The 20,239-nt window shown below is 35.3% G+C and overlaps 2 protein-coding genes across 3 annotated transcripts; one reads left to right on the forward strand and one right to left on the reverse strand.

Moving 5' to 3' along the window:
- Positions 1-250: 250 nt before the first annotated feature.
- On the forward strand, positions 251-3,380 carry PNSL4 (FK506-binding protein 16-2). Of its 2 annotated transcripts, none has more exons than XM_021973386.2 (5): positions 251-737; positions 1,736-1,828; positions 2,384-2,444; positions 2,536-2,604; positions 3,013-3,380. In XM_021973386.2, exons 1-5 carry the CDS (start codon positions 354-356, stop codon positions 3,105-3,107), a joined length of 702 nt encoding a protein of 233 aa, XP_021829078.2. In that variant the 5' UTR covers positions 251-353; the 3' UTR covers positions 3,108-3,380. The 2 variants fall into 2 exon arrangements, with proteins under 2 accessions (XP_021829078.2, XP_021829080.2); XM_021973388.2 differs by having other exon boundaries at positions 2,384-2,440.
- Positions 3,381-5,889: 2,509 nt separating this feature from the next.
- On the reverse strand, positions 5,890-6,988 carry LOC110769421 (Heavy metal transport/detoxification superfamily protein). The gene is made up of 2 exons (XM_021973389.2): positions 6,463-6,988; positions 5,890-6,373 (listed from the first exon to the last, which is right to left on the reverse strand). The coding sequence occupies exons 1-2, from the start codon at positions 6,620-6,622 to the stop codon at positions 6,066-6,068; spliced, it is 468 nt and encodes a 155-aa protein (XP_021829081.1). The 5' UTR covers positions 6,623-6,988; the 3' UTR covers positions 5,890-6,065.
- Between the last annotated feature and the right edge of the window lie 13,251 nt (positions 6,989-20,239).

Below are 20,239 nucleotides of genomic sequence, written 5' to 3' on the forward strand. Positions count from 1 at the left end.
CATTTCTTTAATTGTTGCCAATAACACCATCTTCACTAATCGAAACTCAACCTTTGCATAAAGTTTCATTTTCTTGTGGTTTTCAGTTCATAACATTTTGGGCCCGCCCCAAAAAACCCAAATTTTGGGTTTGCCCAACAATGAATCAAAGAAAAGGCAAGATCGACTCTATCCCAGTTTACCGGCCCAGATCATCCCCAAATGGGTCCCATCGTATCCACTCTTCTTTCCCACCCAAAGCACCAGAGTCGTTTTAGCAGTTATCATTTTGCTAAGCCATACATACAACTCAAAGCTCCAGATAGCCAAAACTAAAAAAATAAGCCAAAAAGAAAAAAGAAAAAAGAAGAAGAATGAAGGTCTCTGCTCTAATCCTTACAACTCCAAAGCCCCTCCCCCATATTCAATGCCTTCATCCTACAACCTCCCTCTCCTTCTGCAATTCCAAACCCACTTGTTCTTGTTCATCTTCTTCACCGTCCACAGCTGAAAACAATGCAAAGGTGTCTTGGGCTTCAAAATTTGTGACCAAGAAGAGTGTTTTGGATGTGGGTTTTGGGCTTTTAGCAGCTTCACTTGTGGCATTGTCACCTTTGGAAGCTAATGCCACAAGAATTGAATACTACGCCACTGTGGGGGAGCCTTTGTGTGAATTGAACTTTGTTCGTTCTGGGCTTGGCTTCTGTGATGTTTCAGTGGGTTCTGGTGTGGACGCTCCTCGTGGTGAGCTCATCAATGTGAGTTTTTCCGATATATTTTGAAATAAAAATACAAACTTTTTTGTTGGGTTTTCCTCTAATTGTGCTTAATTGCTTCAGTTTTACTTGAACATGGAAAACTAATCTTGGTTTGGTTTGTCATTGTTGTATTTTTACTGAATTTGAAGTTTTGGTAGTTTTTAATGGATATCAAATACACTGACTATGAAGAAAATTTTAAAGCTGTTGTCTCTCTAAAATCCCTAGTATAAAAGACGCGAGTTCATATCATATGTGATCAAAACATTGGGAAAGAAAGATACAAGTGAAGTTGATTGTGTTTCAGTAAATTGAATCCAGAACATTTCTCAAACCTAGGTATTGAACTTTTTTCCAAGCATGACTTTGCTCATGATTTTCCCCTTCTTGATTCGTGTTCATTCGCCATACATACATTCCCTAGGTTTTGTATCTTCTCAAGAAAATAGTTTTTGTATGCCTTGAATATATTGTCATGACGTCAAATGTCCAGAAACCTCTAGGACTTCTCTGCAACAAGCTTGTGAAAACCATAAACGTCCTTCTAAATGCTCATTCCTTCATAGAGAGTAATCGTCTCCCTATATTTAGTGAAAATTATCCTCACCTGCCATGGGAGAAATTCTTGACTCACTTGCACCAACAATACAAGCAGCATCTGTTTTGGTCTGTTCAAATCAGTCTTATGATTTCATCTTCTTGGCCTGTTAATTAGTTGTTCGATCCCAAAAATTTTAACTGAGAGAAACTTGACAATGTAATTAGGTTCAGCCGAAAATACTCACCAACATTCTCCTTTATGTGTCGAACTTCAGAAACAAAACAAAACTGCGCAGTACATGTTTAGAAAATAAATGACCGGAAATGATATACCAAGATTCAGATGAATAAACTACTAAAAACCTTACCTGTGTACCATGTTACTCTCCATTTCTCTAAAACTTCAGTTGTTATCAAGCACAACGTAATAACACAATAACCTGCTTCAACGAATGCAGGTTCACTACACCGCAAGATTTGCTGATGGGACAGTCTTTGACAGCAGCTACAAACGTGGCAGACCTCTGACTATGCGTATTGGTGTTGGCAAGGTATGAAATTGTCTCAAATGATTCATACTGTCCTACTTTATTGCCAATTAGATGAAATAGTATCTCTTCATTTCCCAATTGACGTTAATCATGCATGAAGCTTTTAAATCTAGGATCACACTGCTTAATGAGCGCAAAAGCCACAGAATAATCATAAGCAAAAATTCTTTTTAGATATCTTATGGTTGTCCACATGTTATGTTTTCATACGAAAATTACATCTTCACTGCCTATATTATGTGCACTTTGCTTTCTGTGAACTGCTGATTCTCTGTTCTATGGCTGTTCTGTCTTTTGCGTACTCAGGTGCAATTTATGTTATTCCCTTAACATGAGAGAGTGTGCTGTTAGATAAATTGCAACTGCATTTGGGCATGGTGTATGTATTGTATGCAGTTCTCCAACTTCTCGTACAGAACAATTGGACTTTGTTTTATTCAACTTCTCAGTAAACGAATGTTTATCTCCCCTATTGCACTTTGTTTTATCCCTCTCCGTGTGGCTTCATTTATGTATGCTCATTTACCTTTATCTTATGTATGCTTTGTCCTCCAGGTCATTAGAGGATTGGATCAAGGAATTTTTGGGGGTGACGGTGTGCCTCCAATGCAAGTAGGTAGGACTTCAGAACTGGTTATTGTGTTCTATGTTTTTTTCATTTGTGAAAAAAGAAGATAACAAATCATTACCCAAAAAATATTGCACAGGGGGAAAACGTAAGCTCCACATTCCTTCACATTTAGCATATGGACCAGAACCTGCAGGATGCTTCTCAGGTGAGGACCCATATCTTGACTTGTTAGTTTTCCTAGGTTACAGTATCTTTAACTCTCGCCCTTGGCCAAAGTCATAAACTCGAAATTTTCTACCATCTTAAAATGCCTAGCCTATACTAAGGCCATAAAATATGTGGTTAAGTCACTATCATCCTCATTATCTGTATATGTTTGGATACTAGCTATATACTATGAGTTAACTTCTCGGGACAGTTAAATAACACCATTGTCGATATTTGCTTTCATAATTTTCGGTATTTGATGGTATCATAGTGATATGCTACACCTTTCTTAAATGTGACGGTTTCTAATTTATTCCTAGAGCATGAGGAGAAATGAAAGCATACTCAGTGCATCATTTTGACAACTATTCAGAAACTGATATAATATATAATTTTTTTCTTATAGGTGACTGCAATATACCCGGCAATGCTACTCTTGTCTACGATATTAATTTTGTCGGTATCTACTCAGGAAATAGGCCATTGCCAGCAAATAGATAGGAAACCCAGATCAAGTGCATCTCCTGACTTTCCTGAAACTCAAAGCTTCCACTGTTAAATACAAGTTGAGACAGGACTCCTCAAGCATGCATATATGTGAGCACCTTATTTTTGTACGCTTGGCTTGCTAACCGGAGATCTATCCCTGAATAAAGTCGGTATAGCTCCCGCCTATTTCATTCTACATTCTACCTTACATTTTTTTATGTATATAGCATTACCTCTATGGAACATATGGAGATTACTATTAATGAACATACTTATCTTCTGTAATTTAAACACTTCGAAAAATAAAAACTACTTGTCCCTGATTTGAATGCTAATACCTATAAAAGTAGGCTCAGTTGGCTGTTTCACCTCATAAAGTGATCAGTGTCAAGCTCAATCAAAACCACTGGGTGGGTTGCAGCAGAGAGTTCATTTCTCTATAAGGTCATATGAAAGTTTTCCGATTTAAAAATAAAAAAAAACAACTCCCATATTTGGTTTTAGAGCTCATGCTTTGGCTTTAGCTCTCAAGTGGCACCCGTAATGCTGATGGGATTAGGATGGTTGCTTACAGATTTGGCGTACGACATAAGACTCCAATTTTATCTCACTGTGAAAAACAGCAAAAGGTGTCTCAAAATGCATGCCTATGGGAAGAGAAGAGCATGATGCAATAAAAGATCCTTACCAAATCTTTCAGATTGCTTTATGTTAGATATGTGGCTTTTCTCTTGAATATCTACATTTACCCAAAATGGGCTTAGTTCTGAAAATTTAGAGGACCTCACTGCCTAGCTGCTCTCTCATTGCTGACACTGGTCTGGTCACCTTTATTAAAACGGCCAAAGTTCCTGTGGGTTGGTTAGTACACTCATCTGGCCTGTCATGGAGCTTGGTACATCTTTTTTTTCTTTTCTGTACATATAGCGTACATCCATATGTTTGATGGTTTGCCATCTGAAATATTTCCACGGGGCGGAGTTAGGATTTTTGGATTTGTATGGACCTTTAAAACTTAATTGTAAATGATTTTATCATTGTAAATGGAGGCTAACACGCAAGGGGCTTGTAGTTTAAGTTAAGAGCAGTTATTCCACCCGAGTCATGTGTCCAAATTCCCCATCTCCCAATATCATTTCTGTAAATAGAAAAAAAGAAAAAAAGAAAAAAGGCCAACACCACTTCAAGTTTGGCTTTGGCTCCGCCCCTCGCATCAATGCCACAAATGGAGGATACTAGTGCTGTAGGCACATATCTTATCAAAGGAAGTGACCTGATAGATTAGTAATTATCTTTGGGAATATGTAGTTGTGGTATAGTAGTTATCATTTCTTTCCACTTTAACCTTCTATACTTTACACTGTGGGGGCTTTGCCTTTTGCCTTTATCCTACATTTTTGCTCACCACCTTCAACTGTTGTGCATCATTACCATGTCACCTCTGATCACGTATATTATGTTGCTCGTATTAACTTATTAAGATTAACATTTTCCTAATGATGCAATCACATATGCTAATTATGAGTAGTCATTATGTAAGTTGTGGCAAGTTGACAACATGATAAATGAACTGTGCATCGTGATTGAAATTATGTACAAAATTCCGTCAAATGGCATTTGTACTTAACAAGAAAACATAAAATTTTGTGATTGGACCTTAGATGCTTGTAATTTTGATTTTTAGGATTGGAGGTGAAGTGAATATGGTTTTAAACAAAGTTAAGAAGGTGGGGTTGATTGCTTAACATTGCTTTATCAAAGATATTGATTTTTGAGCTCTAGGTATGCATATGAAAACGTCTTTACGCTTCCTCTGGATCAGAGAAAGGATACAGAAAGAAAAGAGAAAAGGTTAAAAGGGAAAGAAAGGAAGAAAGTTGATTCCTTAGTTCTTCATGTTTGGTTGAGTAACCAAAAAGACGGATCTGCTTTCCTTGGCAATTTCCTTTAGCTCTTTCTGGAACCAAATGGATTTGAATAATGTTAACGTTGGTGCCAATTATTTTGAATACTAGGCGCCGTAGACGTGTTAGTTTTCGTACTTGGCCTCCGGAAGGTAGAGATTCGAACTTTGGTCATGAGAGTGAGGCTAAACGCACACTATCACTAAAGCTACAAACCCATACAACAGCGTTATACAATTTCATATTAGTCACTTAAAATCTTGGGGGATCTTCAATGTCACACATTGTATATGTAATTTGTTATTTGTATAATCATCAAAGACCTACAAAGTTGAAATCTAGGTCCACTTCCCCTTTCTTTGTCATGTATGGTTGTTTTGTTTATGGAGCCACAACAGCAACCCCTAAGGCCCTTAACTTAAAATAGAAGAGACAGCCAGCTAGCACTAACTCGTTTGGGGTGAAGAGAGATACAGCTGTGAACAAACCAAAGCCATCCCCAAAGGCACGAGAAGTAAAAATAAAAAGAAACGCTATGTATGATAGGTACCTCATAACAACTCAACTAGTTTCACCAAATACCCAAAAAAACTATTCGACTGCTTCTTTTCTTTTTAATTTGTATTTTTTGGGTTTAAAAGTGCTGTTAATATAAAAAGCGTAATATAGAATTGTCTCGTCTATTCTATTTTAGTTCTACTGTTCCACTTCACACAATATCGCATTCTTCTGTGCATATAAAATCTTAAACCTCCTCACTGCTTACCAATTTGATGATTTTGGTTAATGGTTTTGGATTATTTCCTCTAACTTTAAGCCCAACCACTGATTTGGATACCACATTAGTTTAATGATATGGACCGTTGGAGGGCAAGAAAACAAGCATCATCAAAATCCTTAATTCCTCATATTTCTCATTAAAATAAAAGGAGAACCCAAAACAAAAATACAATAATATAAGAAAATGAAGAAGACAAAAAGGGTCCTAATTGATAATATTACAGAGGCTTGAAAAGCTAGGGGAGAGAGAGAGAGAGGAGACTAATGAGAAGATGCCATGATGTTATTACATGATAGAGCATGCATTGGGGTTGTCATCACTGAACATGGTGGTGTAAGGGTCCTCATATCTTGTGACAGTGCCAGTGGAGGAGGTCATGTTCATGTTCTCCACATTTCTGACATAACCAGGAGGTGCCTTCTTGTCATAAGCTTGGGCAATGTAGGGCTGTGCCACTAAGTTGTAGGGTACATAAGGCCATATCTCTGCCCTCTTCCCTGTTGACTTTGCCTTCTTCAGCACTTTGTTTGCTTCAACATAACCTGTCACACTCACCTTCTGCTGCTTCCTGTTAATCTCCACAGATTTAACTCCTGCAGAACAACAAAAACCCAACATTTTCAGCTCAAAATTTTCAACTTTCAAAGAAGAAAAAAATGATACAATATTAACAATAACATACCACTTAAAGAAGAGAGGGCCTTCTTGACCTTAAGCTCACAGCCATCACAGTCCATTCTGACTTTGAGCTCCACAGTCTGTAATTGCTTCTTCTTTTTGTGTTTATGGCCACTGTTGTTCACTAAATCAGACAAATACTCCAAAGTTCCTCCAACTCCCATTTTCAGGTTTCAAGGAAATTTTTTTTTTACTCAAGCAAAATGAGTCTAAGAGAAGCTGCTTATGCTTAACACAAGCTCAGCTAGGAAAAAAGTTGTAAAGGAGAGGATATTAATGAGAAAACAGAGATGACAGATGATGAAATGAGCAAGAGAGAAAAAAACAGAGAGCTAGATGCCTTTTAGCAAATACTTGGTGAACAAACAATTTATATAGAGAACATTAGAAAGTTAGCTGTCCCTAAAGAAACTGCAAGGAACTTCCCTTGCTGGTAAACAATTCAATGGATTCTTTCCTTGCCTTATAACTCTCAAAGAGAAAGGCTTCTAAGACTGCTCTCTCAGCTTTCTCTTACTTCCTATATCTTTCTTTTTCACATGCCTACTTCTTATATAGACTCTGTTTTTTTTTTTTCTTTTTTTTTTCTTTTCAGCAGATTCAAACAGAGAAAAGGTGGTGGACCCCTCCAAACAGCAGGAAACAACAGCTTTAAGGACCCAGATATTTGTTGTTCTGGAGGTTTCGTTGAATTTTAAAATTATTATATATGGGTTCTTCACCTTGTCATTTCTTAATAGGTAAACCATTATCCTTGGTGTTGAAGAAATGATACAAGACACAGACTACTTCAAATTTGCATTGGTGCCCCTACATTGTCTGTTATATGCATAAAAAAAGTTGAGAAAATCTTGCCCTTTTCATAACAAAGTTGTAAACCTCATATTCTATACACATGCTAAATGCTACAACACAACAAAGTTGTAAACCTAAAATTCGTTTGGTGGCTCGATTTGGATTGGTTTGGAGTTGAGTCGAAACCAGTCCTTATGAGTCTCATCCCTATAGATGAGACTTGTAAGACAAAATACGTTAGACTGTTATCCAATTTAATAAGTCTAGTTCCAACATTTATAAATTCATCACACAACGGCCATGACACTAATCCAATTTAATTGAAATAGTCTAGTTCATCCCAAATCACCAAACATGACCTAAGTTTAATTCTTTAATTTTTAAGGGAAATAAAGAATCGAACTAATTTTGTGAATGCCATCGCTTATCTAAGAGTATTCTTTATACACGATGAGGAAGGGAAATGTAATGAAAGAATCAAAATTACGATATATCTACCCTAAATATATCAAGATATAGGGATTTTTATGCAAAATAATAAAAGTTATATACTAGGTAAACGTTTGAAAGCAATGTTTCAAGGGAAGGGATTTGCTGAAAGCAGAAAGTGATAGGTCCCGATGATTATGTTCGTTCAAAGCATATAACACAATATTAAATTTGTTAATTGGTATGAAAGTGTTTGAAAGCAGCTTCCTTCCACGTTCCAAGTGAACAAAAACCAAACGCGAATCAAGGGCTTCTGTGAAGACACGTGGGAAGAATCAAACGGTGAAGATGGTGTGGGTAGGCCAGTAGGAGCTGGCTGCCTCTAAATGTGGGGTTATTTATTCGCTTAGTCGTTTTTTTTTGGCTCAAAGATTCTTTTAGTCGTTTGCTTTGGGTTTTGCTTGTGAGCTGTTTCGTGTTCATTTGGTCAAACAGGAGCGTAGCAAAGACAGAATGTTACTATGCCACGATTTATTTGGGGCCAATATCATTCCCAAAACAATAATGCCAAACACTACTAATCATTTTTATCACGTCTTTGATATTCTTTTTTAAAAGACTAAAAGCGTGTTTTTATAACCAAAAACACTTTTAATAGCGTCTGGTAGAAACACTTATAGGTAATTTTGGATCACAAAATTATAGGTGCTTTTTTTAAGAATCGCTTCTAAATGTTTTTTAAAAAACACACTTGAATTTTTAAGGGTTAACAATATAAAAGTATCCAATTTTTAAGAATTGTTTCAAATTAGTACCCAACTTTTTAAAATTTTCACGTTCATAACCCAACCTTTTAAATGTCTATGACCTATCTACAAAAGCAGTATGTATTGTTCTGCTTTTTAAAAATTCATGAGGTCTATAGTGGATGGGAATGCTTGGCACCTTCATAGAATAAGTCCTTCCTCTTTACTTTATGTGCCGCTTATCGTTTGACATGTGTGTTTAATTCACGTAGTTATATTTGAACCTAATTATTTCATAAGTAAATACAAAAAAAAAAAAAAATTGTTTGGGTTAATAAAATTAAATGTTTGTCCCCCTTAGTAATTATTTTAAAACTTTCAGCTTGACCCCTTCCATTAAAAAACTCAGACCATATGAAAAAGCAAAATCTAAGACATTACATCTGCCTTCTTTCTTTAAACTAGCCCTGTGCTCACGCATGTGTCAATTGGTTTTCTTTTTTCTTTTTTATTTTATTTTTAGTATTAAGAAAAGATAACATGAGTAGTTATGTTCCATAAAAGTAAGACTTATTATTTGATTTTGTTTTTAATTTTAATTTTTTTTAATATGAAAAAAAAATGTGAATTTATCATATTATTCCTATTTAATTAATAATTTTAATTCTTAATGTTTGAATTAACTAAGAGCATTTTCTGGTATTTTTGAATGTTTCTTCATTCTCTGCCTTTTGCTTTATATACAAATATGAAAAACGAGAGATATGCTTTGAGTAAATAAAATTTGAAAAGAAAAAGAGAAAGCTGTTAGTAGCCCTCATGAGCGTAACCACAAACGCGTTTGGCTGCGGAGATAGCTGGACCAACGCTGTTTTAGATTATACAAGAAGCAACACACAATTTTGAAGATTTTTGAAGTTTCCTAGTTCCTGCTGTTCCACCTAGCCCAGGCTATATACCCCTCCTTCCATTAATTATTATTATTTATTCGTGTTTTTTTTTTAAATGTCCAGCCTATCCTCTCTTGAAAGTTTTGGTTTTCAAGACTTCTATTAAGGGAATATAATTGTTCCAAATTATGTTACACTGTCCCCCAACAACCAGATTTGTGTGCCTTTTGTATGTATTTTAACATTAGTCATTATCTGCAAAGGACCCACTAGTGTAGTAGTTTGGAATAATTGCTCCTCTCTGAAAAGGTGGTTCGAGTCCTAACATCCATGTAGTGTGTATGAGTTTAGTATTACTATCGCCCCTCTCAATAAAGGTCCTTAAAAAAAACCATTAGTCATTATCCGAATTCTAATTTGGGATTAGATTGGAACTACCAACAAGTAAGAGAACACATATAATATTAATGACTAAAAATATAATATGGAATTTCATTACGACCAAAAACTAGAATTTCATTTTGGTCTTCATAGAAGAATAAAGAAAGAGGGGACATTCTAGTCTTGCAAGAAGCCCCAAACAACAATTCATTCTAGCATTAAATTCATATTTTTACTCAAAACAATTTATGGCTTTTTACTAATTTAGTCATCTCATGAGATATATAGTGTGGGATGTAAAACACGATCAACCGACCGAGCTAAGCTCAAACTTAATAAGAAAATTTACGTTTAACATACTTATATCATATATGCATAGGCAAAAAAAATTGGGGGTCCTAAAAAATTGGATTTGCAGTGGCTTCGCTCAAGCCCGTCTCTAGATCCAAATTGTTTATTATTTTTTATTTATTTATAGAATTAGCGATAGATATATTGCATTGGGGAGGGGGCACTTATCCTGGGATTCGAACAGGTGACCAAAGGGGGGAAGGGGGAGGGACCTCACCACTAAGGTAAACCCCTCGGTCCAAATTGTTTATCTTTTAGTCTTCTATATTGGTGTTTAGTTAGTTTTTTCTGTTCTTCTTTTGTGGTCTGGGTTGGACTCTTTTGTTAGTCATTGGTATGTGTGGTACTCTTTCTTAGCCTGCGATTTGTCCCAAGTTTGTTTTCCTAGAAAGGTTTTAATGAGACTACTGTATTCATGTCAATCTATGCATGCCATTTTGGCTTACGAATGAAATATTTTCAAAAAAACAAAATATTTATGAGAAACATCTAAATAATCACAATGATTGGACGATGCCTCAGGCTTTGTCAAATAAATGAAACATTGTCGCTCTCTCAGTTTCTCAACATTGGACGGTGCCTTAGGCTTGGATTACTCAGATCTAATTTAGATATGGATCTCAATCAAATTAGACATATCCAAGTTAGATATGAGATATTCAGATATGAGCCATCTCGTGCGATGCTTGAAGGTCGTTGCCTTTAACTTGATGTTGCCTCTCATCTTCCAAAACCGACGAAATTGACATACCAAACCAACACACAACAATGTGGTCGGGTTTGGTAATTATCACCACCGTTTTTCGCCGAAAACAAAACTTATCCGAACTGACAAGGTGGCAGCAATTTGGTCAGTTGTTGAAGGGTGGAGGTGGGATTTGATTATGGCGGGGATGCAAGTAGAATAGAAAAACTCACATTGAGTTTAGGGATAATCAGGCTCGAACTAAGGTCAAACCGAACCGTGCCCACCTATATCGATTACTTCAAGTGATATACTAAAAGAAAAATAGAAATATATGCCCAGCTAAAGTAGCAAATTGAGCCTACGAGGCTGGACCTTGTTTCATGTTTTGTGTCATATTTTAACCTTAATTGGTACCCAATGTAACCCTAAGTAGGACTTTTAGGGAGTTATCAAAGTGATCTTTAAGCTGTATGAGGAAAACACTTGACTGCGTGCACTTGTTTTTCATCTTTCTTCTATATTGAATATTCCTATATATACAATCTAGGGACACTCGTACTGAATGACCCTCTGCAAATTCTTTTATATTTATGTGCGATTATTTTTCTCGATCGCGTTTATATTATTTTGCATTTTTCCTTTCCAGGAAAATCAAGGGCCGATTTTCTACCATTTAACTTTTCGAGGTTCTCTTTTATGTTTTGCAATGTGAGCCACCGCATTTATAGTGGCCCTAACTTTCTGGTCCAATTTTATTTGTTTCTTTGTCAAAGAGTATTAATTCTGATGTATTTGGGATTTAAGCTCATAGCTTAAACATGCTTGTGCAATCTTATTTTGTTTAGTAATATATTCTTTTGCCGTCGGTTCATGGAGGCTTAAAATTGAGCGGTGAACCATACTTTTTTGGTTTCAAAAGGAAAAAGTTCAATGCATAAAGCAATATCAGAAAGCCCCATTTTCCTAACTCATATATGGCAGCATCTTTGACATTCCTTAGTTCTGTTTCTGTATGACAATGGAGAATGTGATTGGCAAACAGACGTAGAAAATCTTCTAATTTCATTATGCTTATCAAAAGCTAAATGTTCGTGCTAGGGAACTTTAGATGGCTTTGTAAAGTTTAAAAAAGAAGTCGAACCCACTCACATTTTAGATGGTGCTATGATAAGAAGGATTAAATATTTTATTTACTAAGTCTAAGATCCATCTAAAGTTGTTCCCAAACAAGGACCAACTGAGTACGCATTAATATGTGTGTACCAATTTTCTTAGCAATACCAAAAGCTTGATGTTTCCTTTCCTCATTTTTCTTTATACATATGGTGATATTTTATTAACCAACTAATTTTTCGCGAAAGTTGTATTTCTTTTCTTCAATGATATAGAAGATCCGCAAGCAAATCAGGCAGTTCCGCCATCCAAACAACAACATGATTTAATCCCACAGCATAACGTGCTAGCCTATGAGCTACCCGGAGCTTAGTTTGTTTCTAGATATATTTAAGTATCCTTGTACATTCTTGAGCATGTTTGGGTTTGTCTTTGATTGTGGAAAGCATTACTGCGCTCGTAAGGCTGGGCTTTATTGTAAATCCCCTTTGCACACAGTTTTTAGAGAAAATAAAGTCTGAAAAAAAGGTACAGACTTTACGTGAGTTGAAGCATTCTTTCATCCTAGTCATAACACACAGAAATATATATCCAACAAAAACCTCTTGCCCCCAATGCATGCATGTCCAATATGGTGGACAAAGCAATGCATGTCCAGTATGGTGGAGGACAGAGCAAAGAGGAAAACATGCTTTTATTTTATTTGAATTTTTATTCAACCTCATTTCTCAAGAGACGGAAAGATATTAAAGCAAAGCATGCAGAGAATCTATGTATTTTGTGCTTTCCTTCCTTTTGGGTTGCTCCCAACCTTTTTTATTTGTTAAAGTGAAAAACTTTCTAATGTGGAGAGAAGAAGGTTGCCTCACACCAGTACCCCCTTCTGCTTTGTCTTTGATACAGTCCAAAACCTTCCTAAATGCCCCACTGAAAAAGCTAAAATAATTGAAGTAAAATAAAGGGCCTCGACAGAGCACAACAGTACGAAAGTGTGAACATCCACACGTGTACGGTGTATGTACGTACGTAAAGCCCAAGAAGGAGATGGTATTGGGTTGCTTGCTGGTATGGTTAAAGTACATTGATTATAATTGGATTGGATTTTGGCAATTGAATGCTTTCTATCTACTCTAATATTTTAATGGCCATTCCACTTCAATATAGTTCTAATACTACTATGGAATAATCTAATATTGATCAGGATTGGTTTGCTAATTAGAAAATAAACATGCCTCCAATAAGGTCTAACTCAGTGAAAAAAGGTATTGATTTACAAACAAGAGGTCTCGGGTTCGAATTCCAATGACATCTTAGTTGTGTGTGTGTGTGAGAAATCCCCCCTCCCCTCTAATTTAGACTATCACTTGTACTAAAAAAACCAAAGCATGCCCTTAAACCAATTAGAAGAACATAATTCTTTTTTAATTTCAACCTACATATAATGCAACTTAGATAAACATCACCAAGTTTGAGCCAAAACTTTGAGTATGAGATTAGGATATGAAAGAAAATAAGCAAGTGGCCAAGGGAAAACTTATGTCATCCCACCAAATTCTTAAGGCACCTCATCTCATAAAATATATAATCACTTCTTGATCCCAACAAGAAGAAAAAATATATAATTGGTTTTAAAAACTTTAAATCCAATGTAACTGTCGGTTAGGCAAGTTGGACAAAACGGTGTGTCTGCCCCCTTGTACTCGAGTTCGATCCCCTTTTCGTATATTTAGAGCAGTTTATAATATCGCCTTGTAATATAAAAAAAAAAATTACATGTCCAAAAACTTTGATCAATTTAATTGAACTATATAGGTGAGATGTTTTTTCTTCCTTTTTTCGGGTGTAGGCACCTAGATCATCACATGCACCCAGCTTTTATAACATGAAAAGAAATTGGCACCAGAAAACATATGTCCCATTTGTAATATGGAAGTTGAAGGATAGTTTGATTCGGAAATATCTATTTCTAAACAAACAGGCTTTTGGAAAACAAAACTTTTCTTTTTGAGATAATTACTATGGAAGATATGATTATGTTTTCTGGAAACCTGAAGTGGGATATACCACTGTGATTGACAATGTTAAAAGCCATGGAACTAGTAAGTCTTCATGCCAAGACCGCGATTCTTCTGCCTTATACGGCAACACACTCACAAGGATGAATTGTCGTCTGAAGATAAGTGAAATCAAAATAAAGGGGATTCAGTTTTTGTAAGAATGATCGCACAACCACGTAGTCCGGACAGCCAGTTATAAAGGTTTCACTTGAAAATAATCATCGTTATAGGTCAAGACTCAAACTCTTATTATAAGACATTCTCTGGCCTATTTTATTGTATATAGATAGACCAAGGATGGGTCCATTAACCCTGCACTATGTATAATTGATGGCCAATTTGGTGGATCTTATTTTTTTACTTAGCCAAGTTTGGTTGGTTGGTGTGGTCGTTGAACAACATCAATGAATTATGAACGATTGTTTTATGCAGAAAACTGCAAATACACAATAAAATGACAAAACTGAACATCTTTATGTGTTTTCAACAGATTCCATCCAGGTTGTCTTCACTTTGAATGATATCTATTTAAAATCACTTCTGCTGGTGCTCGGAAAAGAGAAAAGAAGACAACATGAATAGATTAATGCAATCAGCTGCTAGATTGCTCAAGTCCTTTTCATTGTCGGCACATCATTACAGAGCCCAGTTCAAAGCTGTAAGCAACAGAAAAATCATTACAATAAAACTGGGTACCAGTCTGGACAAGAAAATCTCTCCTTACCTGTAAGTTGGAACTCCTACTTTCCTACCAATCACAATTTGTTATGAGTATAGCGATTTTTCCTTGTATTTTTTATAAGTTATTTTTGCATGTGTCAGACTGTGATTTGCTGCTAAATTCTTATGTCATTGCCTAGAATGCCAAAGAAAGGTTTAGCAGTGAGTGTAAATGTTTATACAACGCCAAGTTATATTGGCCAGTAGGAAAGTTACTATGACACGATTTATTTGGGGCCAATATCATTCCGAAAACAATAATACTAGACGTCACTAACTATTTTTACCACATGCTTGAGATTGTTTTTGAAAATGCTAAAAGCCTTTTTTGACAACGAAAAACTTTTCTAATAGTGTTTGTTAGAAACACTCACAAAGCTTTTTCTTAGGAAAATCACATTATAGGTGCTTCTTCAAGAATCACTTCTAAAGGTTTTTTATTTTTTTATTTTTAAACACACTTTGAATTTTTAATAAAGATTTCAACGTTCTTCTAATAGAAGCGACTATGAGCAAAAATGTTTCCTGCAGAAGCAGTTACAAACGAACATAGTTCTACTTTTTGAAAATTCAAGAGGTCTATATACTTTTTGACATGTAGTTTTATTTGAACCTAGTTATTCCATAAGTAAATACAACAAATTTGTTTGGGTCAATAAAATTAAATATTTGTCCTCCTTAGTAGTTTTTTTTTTGGTTGAGAAAAGATGGTATTTCATTAAACCGAAAGAAACAATACATGGTAAGAACTAGCATGTTAACGACAACCTTGTTAAAACCTTTCCGGAGAAACCTAACGGAAGAAACATTACATGCTAACTAAATCAAATACTTTTTTTATATTTATAAAATGGGGGGAATAAACCCCAATAAACAACTATACTTTAACAAGGCAAATCTAACGAGAGCGAGGGACCCCTAAAAGGTCATCAACCAGAGCATCATTTGCCCACACATGAGCATTATAAAAACAAATGCCTAAGTCCAAGTTATAGCTCCACCTTGCAAGGCAGTCAAGGCCATTCTTTTCCCTATGGATATGCTGAATCAAATATTTTGATCATTTAAAAAAAAAATGATCGAAAAAAAAAGAAAAAGAAAACTCCAAAACTATGATAATCTTATATTAGGTCCAAAAGGTTTTCTTAAAATAAAATACTCCATTGAAAATTATAGAGTCTAAGTAATGTCATGTATTATGTCCTAACACTGGACACACGCAAAAGAACAATTTTGTGTTGTTCCTACTATGTTTTTCTACACTGCAAGTTGATGAGCTGGTCCTTGAGGTCTTGATTGACTGTTTTCCTATAAATTAATCAAACAATTAAAAATAATACTGATGAAACTTAAAACAAAAAAAAATATAGAAAACTATATATGTAGTGAATTCAATAAATTAAGATAACAAACCTGTAGATGTATAAACGAGTAATTGGAACAATGATTGACAAAAAAAAAAAAGAGTATTCAATGAATGCTACATCCATAAAGAATTGTTTTTTTTAAAAAAAACTTAACATTCTTCCACTTCCCATGAAACTGTTGGCATCCCAATCTTAACGAAGGACATGAATTGTGAAATTCGAATTTGGCCTTGATACTCAGAAAACTAAATAAAGCAAAGCAATCACCAAATTATAAAAAAATTAAAAATAAAAAAAATAAAAAAGCAATACATAGTACTAAAAAACAAGTAACAGCATAGATGATACCTATCTTTTGCTTGAACAAAGGAAGGAAGTCTGTTGAGCAGTCAACTCTTGGAGCTATTAAGTCTTCAAATATGAGCGCCCAAATTGTGGATAATCAAGAAACTATAAATTCTCAATTCAAGGGACTTCTGTGTTTTTTTAGGAATAAGAACGTATGCCTTTTCAGTTTCTATTGTTTTAATTTATTTTTTATATTAAATTAATCAAGAAAAGTGGAAAGTTTGTTGGATTAATTAATAGAATAAGGGTAAATTAGAAAAAATCTTATTAAATCATTGTTTCTCTCTCACATCAAACAAATAAAAAATAAAAAGTTAACTGTAGTTAAATCCATGGACATATGTCAATTTTTGAGAAGAGTAGTGAGGGTACACCTTGAGTTAAAGTGATGAGCAAAAATGCTCCCCTTTTTTTTTCCTCTTTTTTTTTTTCCAGCATAAGTCAATGTCTCAGATTGATATAATAAGCACTCATTCTAGAGAAACAACACGTACAGAAAAGATCAAACCAATTGAATAAGAAAGATTGGGAAGACATTTCTTACCTCTGGCGATTGGCCAAGTCATTGGTGGTGGAAATTGGAGTAGAAAGAATCGAGATTGACCCTCCTTTGAGTTTAATATGTAAGAGTATTTCAGAAAAAAAAAAAAACGAAACGAGGAATCAGGAAACTGGTGGCATTACTTTTTTTTTTGGTCATTGCTGATTGGAATTAATTTTATTGACTGGTGTTGCGTTACTTCTAATTTTATATTTATGGAAAAGCCCAAAAGAAAAATCTGAAAGAGGGTTTGGGTGACCAACCCCTCTCTGTTTTTGTTTTTTCTTCTAAGCCCTCTCTCTCTCTGCCCCTTAAACTTATCAAGACACCAATTGAGGGTGGAGTGGACATTGGGTTGAAGGTGGCTTGCGGTTGGGAAGGCTGGGAGGATGGATCTCGGGTGGTTGGTTGAGGAGGGGGCTGGGAATCGGTCCGGGAGGGGCAAAGAGAGGCAGAGAGAGTAGAGACAACAAAAAGAGAGAGGGGTAGGGGAAGGGAGGCGGAGGAGGAGGCGGAGGGAAGGTTAGAGAGGGGGAAGTTGGAGCTTTCTATCGGTTTTTTTAAAATTCACATGGTTAATTTTATTGGATATGTGAGCTCCACTTAAATTCCACATCAGTAATTTAATAGACTTTTCGACGGAATCTTACGATAGAGACCAATTTGATGTAAGCAGGGTAACACCAACAATGTCACGGAAAAACATAAAAAACCAAAAGTGATAATTTTGTAACTTTAAAGATCATTTGTTTAAAAAAACAAAAACAATTCCACTTACTTATTAGGCCCATTCAAACATAATATCACAGGGCCCAACAGGCACAAACAAAACAAAACTTAGAGCCCAACCCATAAAAAAGGAAAAACCAACATACCTACCAATGGGTTTATCTGGATGTTTGGGGTTGGGTCTAGGTTGGTAGTTTAGTTAATTAATTAATTCTTTCATGCACGTGATGATATGAGCCCGTCATTATGCCACACCACCATTTAGCAAAAAAGTAAACCCTACATGACACTGTCATGCAAATATAATGGGTTTTGCTCACTGTGAAAGTGATAGGAAATTCAATGTTTAAGCACAAAATTGACGAAAACAAAATTGAAGTAAAAAATGGTGGAACTCGGTAATAAAGTGAAAATTACCCATCCTTTGATTTTATCAACAATTTTTTTAATCCTTATAAGAATAAATAACCACATAGTATCGATACTCACTTTAAATCAATTGTCGGAAAGTTATTTAGATAGCAATTCATTTTAGGAAGTAAATATGTGGTTGATTTCCCAGTTTTTCCTGATTGCTTTGTTTATAATACTTACCTCTAGAATAGTTCTTGATTGTAGGAGAAGACTAAGCACGATTACTCTATATAATCATCCTTTCAGTATCAATGAAAACATACCTTGACGAATTATCTAATACCAATTTTATATGGTATCAGAGTAGGGGAAACTCTAGCTCGCTGCCCCCCATTATTCTCCAGTTTCTCCTGCTGCAACCAGTGGCTTCTTTTTTGTCGTCGTTGTTGCGCCAACTTTCTTGACATGGACAACAGACAAACCAGCAGGGAAGGGATCCAGATTGATCCCCCCAATCCTTTCTTCCTCTATCCTTCCGATCACCCTGGAATGGTCCTTGGCCCCAAGAAGCTCAATGACAACAACTATTCTACGTGGAGTCATTCTATACGCGCCGCTCTTAGTGCAAAGAACAAGTTAGGGTTCATTGATGGTTCTGTGGAGGCGCCATTCGTGCACAAGAAACCAATTGATTTTTCTTATTGGTAGCGTTGTAACGACATGGTGGTGTTGTGCAATTGATACCACGCTTAACTTGAATTGTTAGAGTAGATGCCATGCTTAAATTGAATTGTGCTTCTTGCAATTGATACTAGATAACTCAAACCCAAAACTTACACCATCTCCTTTAGATCTTTGTTTAAGGGTTAAAATACTTTTTCGGTCACTAAATTTTACATGAGATTTCAATTTGGTCATTGAGCACAAAATTTGGTCAAATTGGCCACTTTATTAACCAAAATTTACAATTTTTAGACTTATCATAAGGGAAAACCCACCCACAAGGCTTATGAGTTATCCATGCCAAATAACATTGTATAGGCAATGAGTACTGGTACCGAAACTGCTTTTGGGGCTTTTCTATAGGGTCAAATAATAGAGTTCAATTTTTCTGTTTCCATTTATGATGTGTCCGCATGTGTCTTTCTTACTTTGTTGACATGTGTCCTCTAACTTAACAAAAGGTTAACACTGTTAAGTGTCATTTTTATTAATAAAATATTAAATGTTAAAATAAATTTATTCAAAAGCACGGTCACTTCATCTTCTCCGGCATCCACTACCACCCCTCAGGCAGCGATGGCAACATATCCAGATCCACATCCTATATATGCTTCATCTTTTATGGTCCCTTCATTTCAGCAAACATGCCCTCTTTTCCCCCCCCCCCCTCTCTCTCTATCTCAAGTAATGGACGGGCTTAGACCAGCCCGAGGTCTTATGGGTATGGCTTGGGCTATGTTTTTACACCCTCAAAACACCCGGCCCGATTATAATTAATTAACTTTATTTCTATTAATAATGATTATAATTAAATGTAGTTTTATTTAAAAATGCATGTCTACTAAAATATTTGTAAGAAGTCTTAGGATGAAGCTTTATATGGGACTCCAACTTTTGTGCCATCCATTTTCACATCACACCAACATGTGTGCCATCCACAATCATGCCGAAGAACATTCCTTCGTGCTATCATTTGTATGCACACAAATATTCATATATACATATATACTAAACATAGGAGTATATATTAGTTTAAGAGTATGTATTTTTTGCTAACATGCTTGTTTGAATACAACAAAATGCATGTGTGATTATTATATTCAACCATACTATATGACAAAAATGCATGTACACTTATATATTCTATATATGTGTCTATCTATTTTTTGTTATAATGTATGTGTATATATAAAACATACATACATGTATGCATAAAAAGTATACACATGCCTATGTATACTAAAAGTTTATTATATATACATATATGCGCATATGTACAAGAGTAGTATCTATTACAAATATAGGGAGTAGTGCACAAGAGCATATGTGTACTTGTTATTTCCAAATATATAATATTATTCCCTTTTGTGTATTCCATTTAGTATTCCAATTGTCTAGAGCAAGACTAATATTTTGTTAAGAATGATAGTCTTGCTCTAGACAATTGGAATACTAAATGGAATACACAAAATGGAATAGTATTATACTCCCAATATTTGGAAATAACAAGTACACATATATGTATAACAAGTACACATATGCTCTTCTA

Source organism: Prunus avium, chromosome 6 (genome assembly GCF_965620075.1).
Source record: "Prunus avium chromosome 6, drPruAviu1.hap1.1, whole genome shotgun sequence".
NCBI classification, from domain to species: Eukaryota; Viridiplantae; Streptophyta; class Magnoliopsida; order Rosales; family Rosaceae; genus Prunus; species Prunus avium.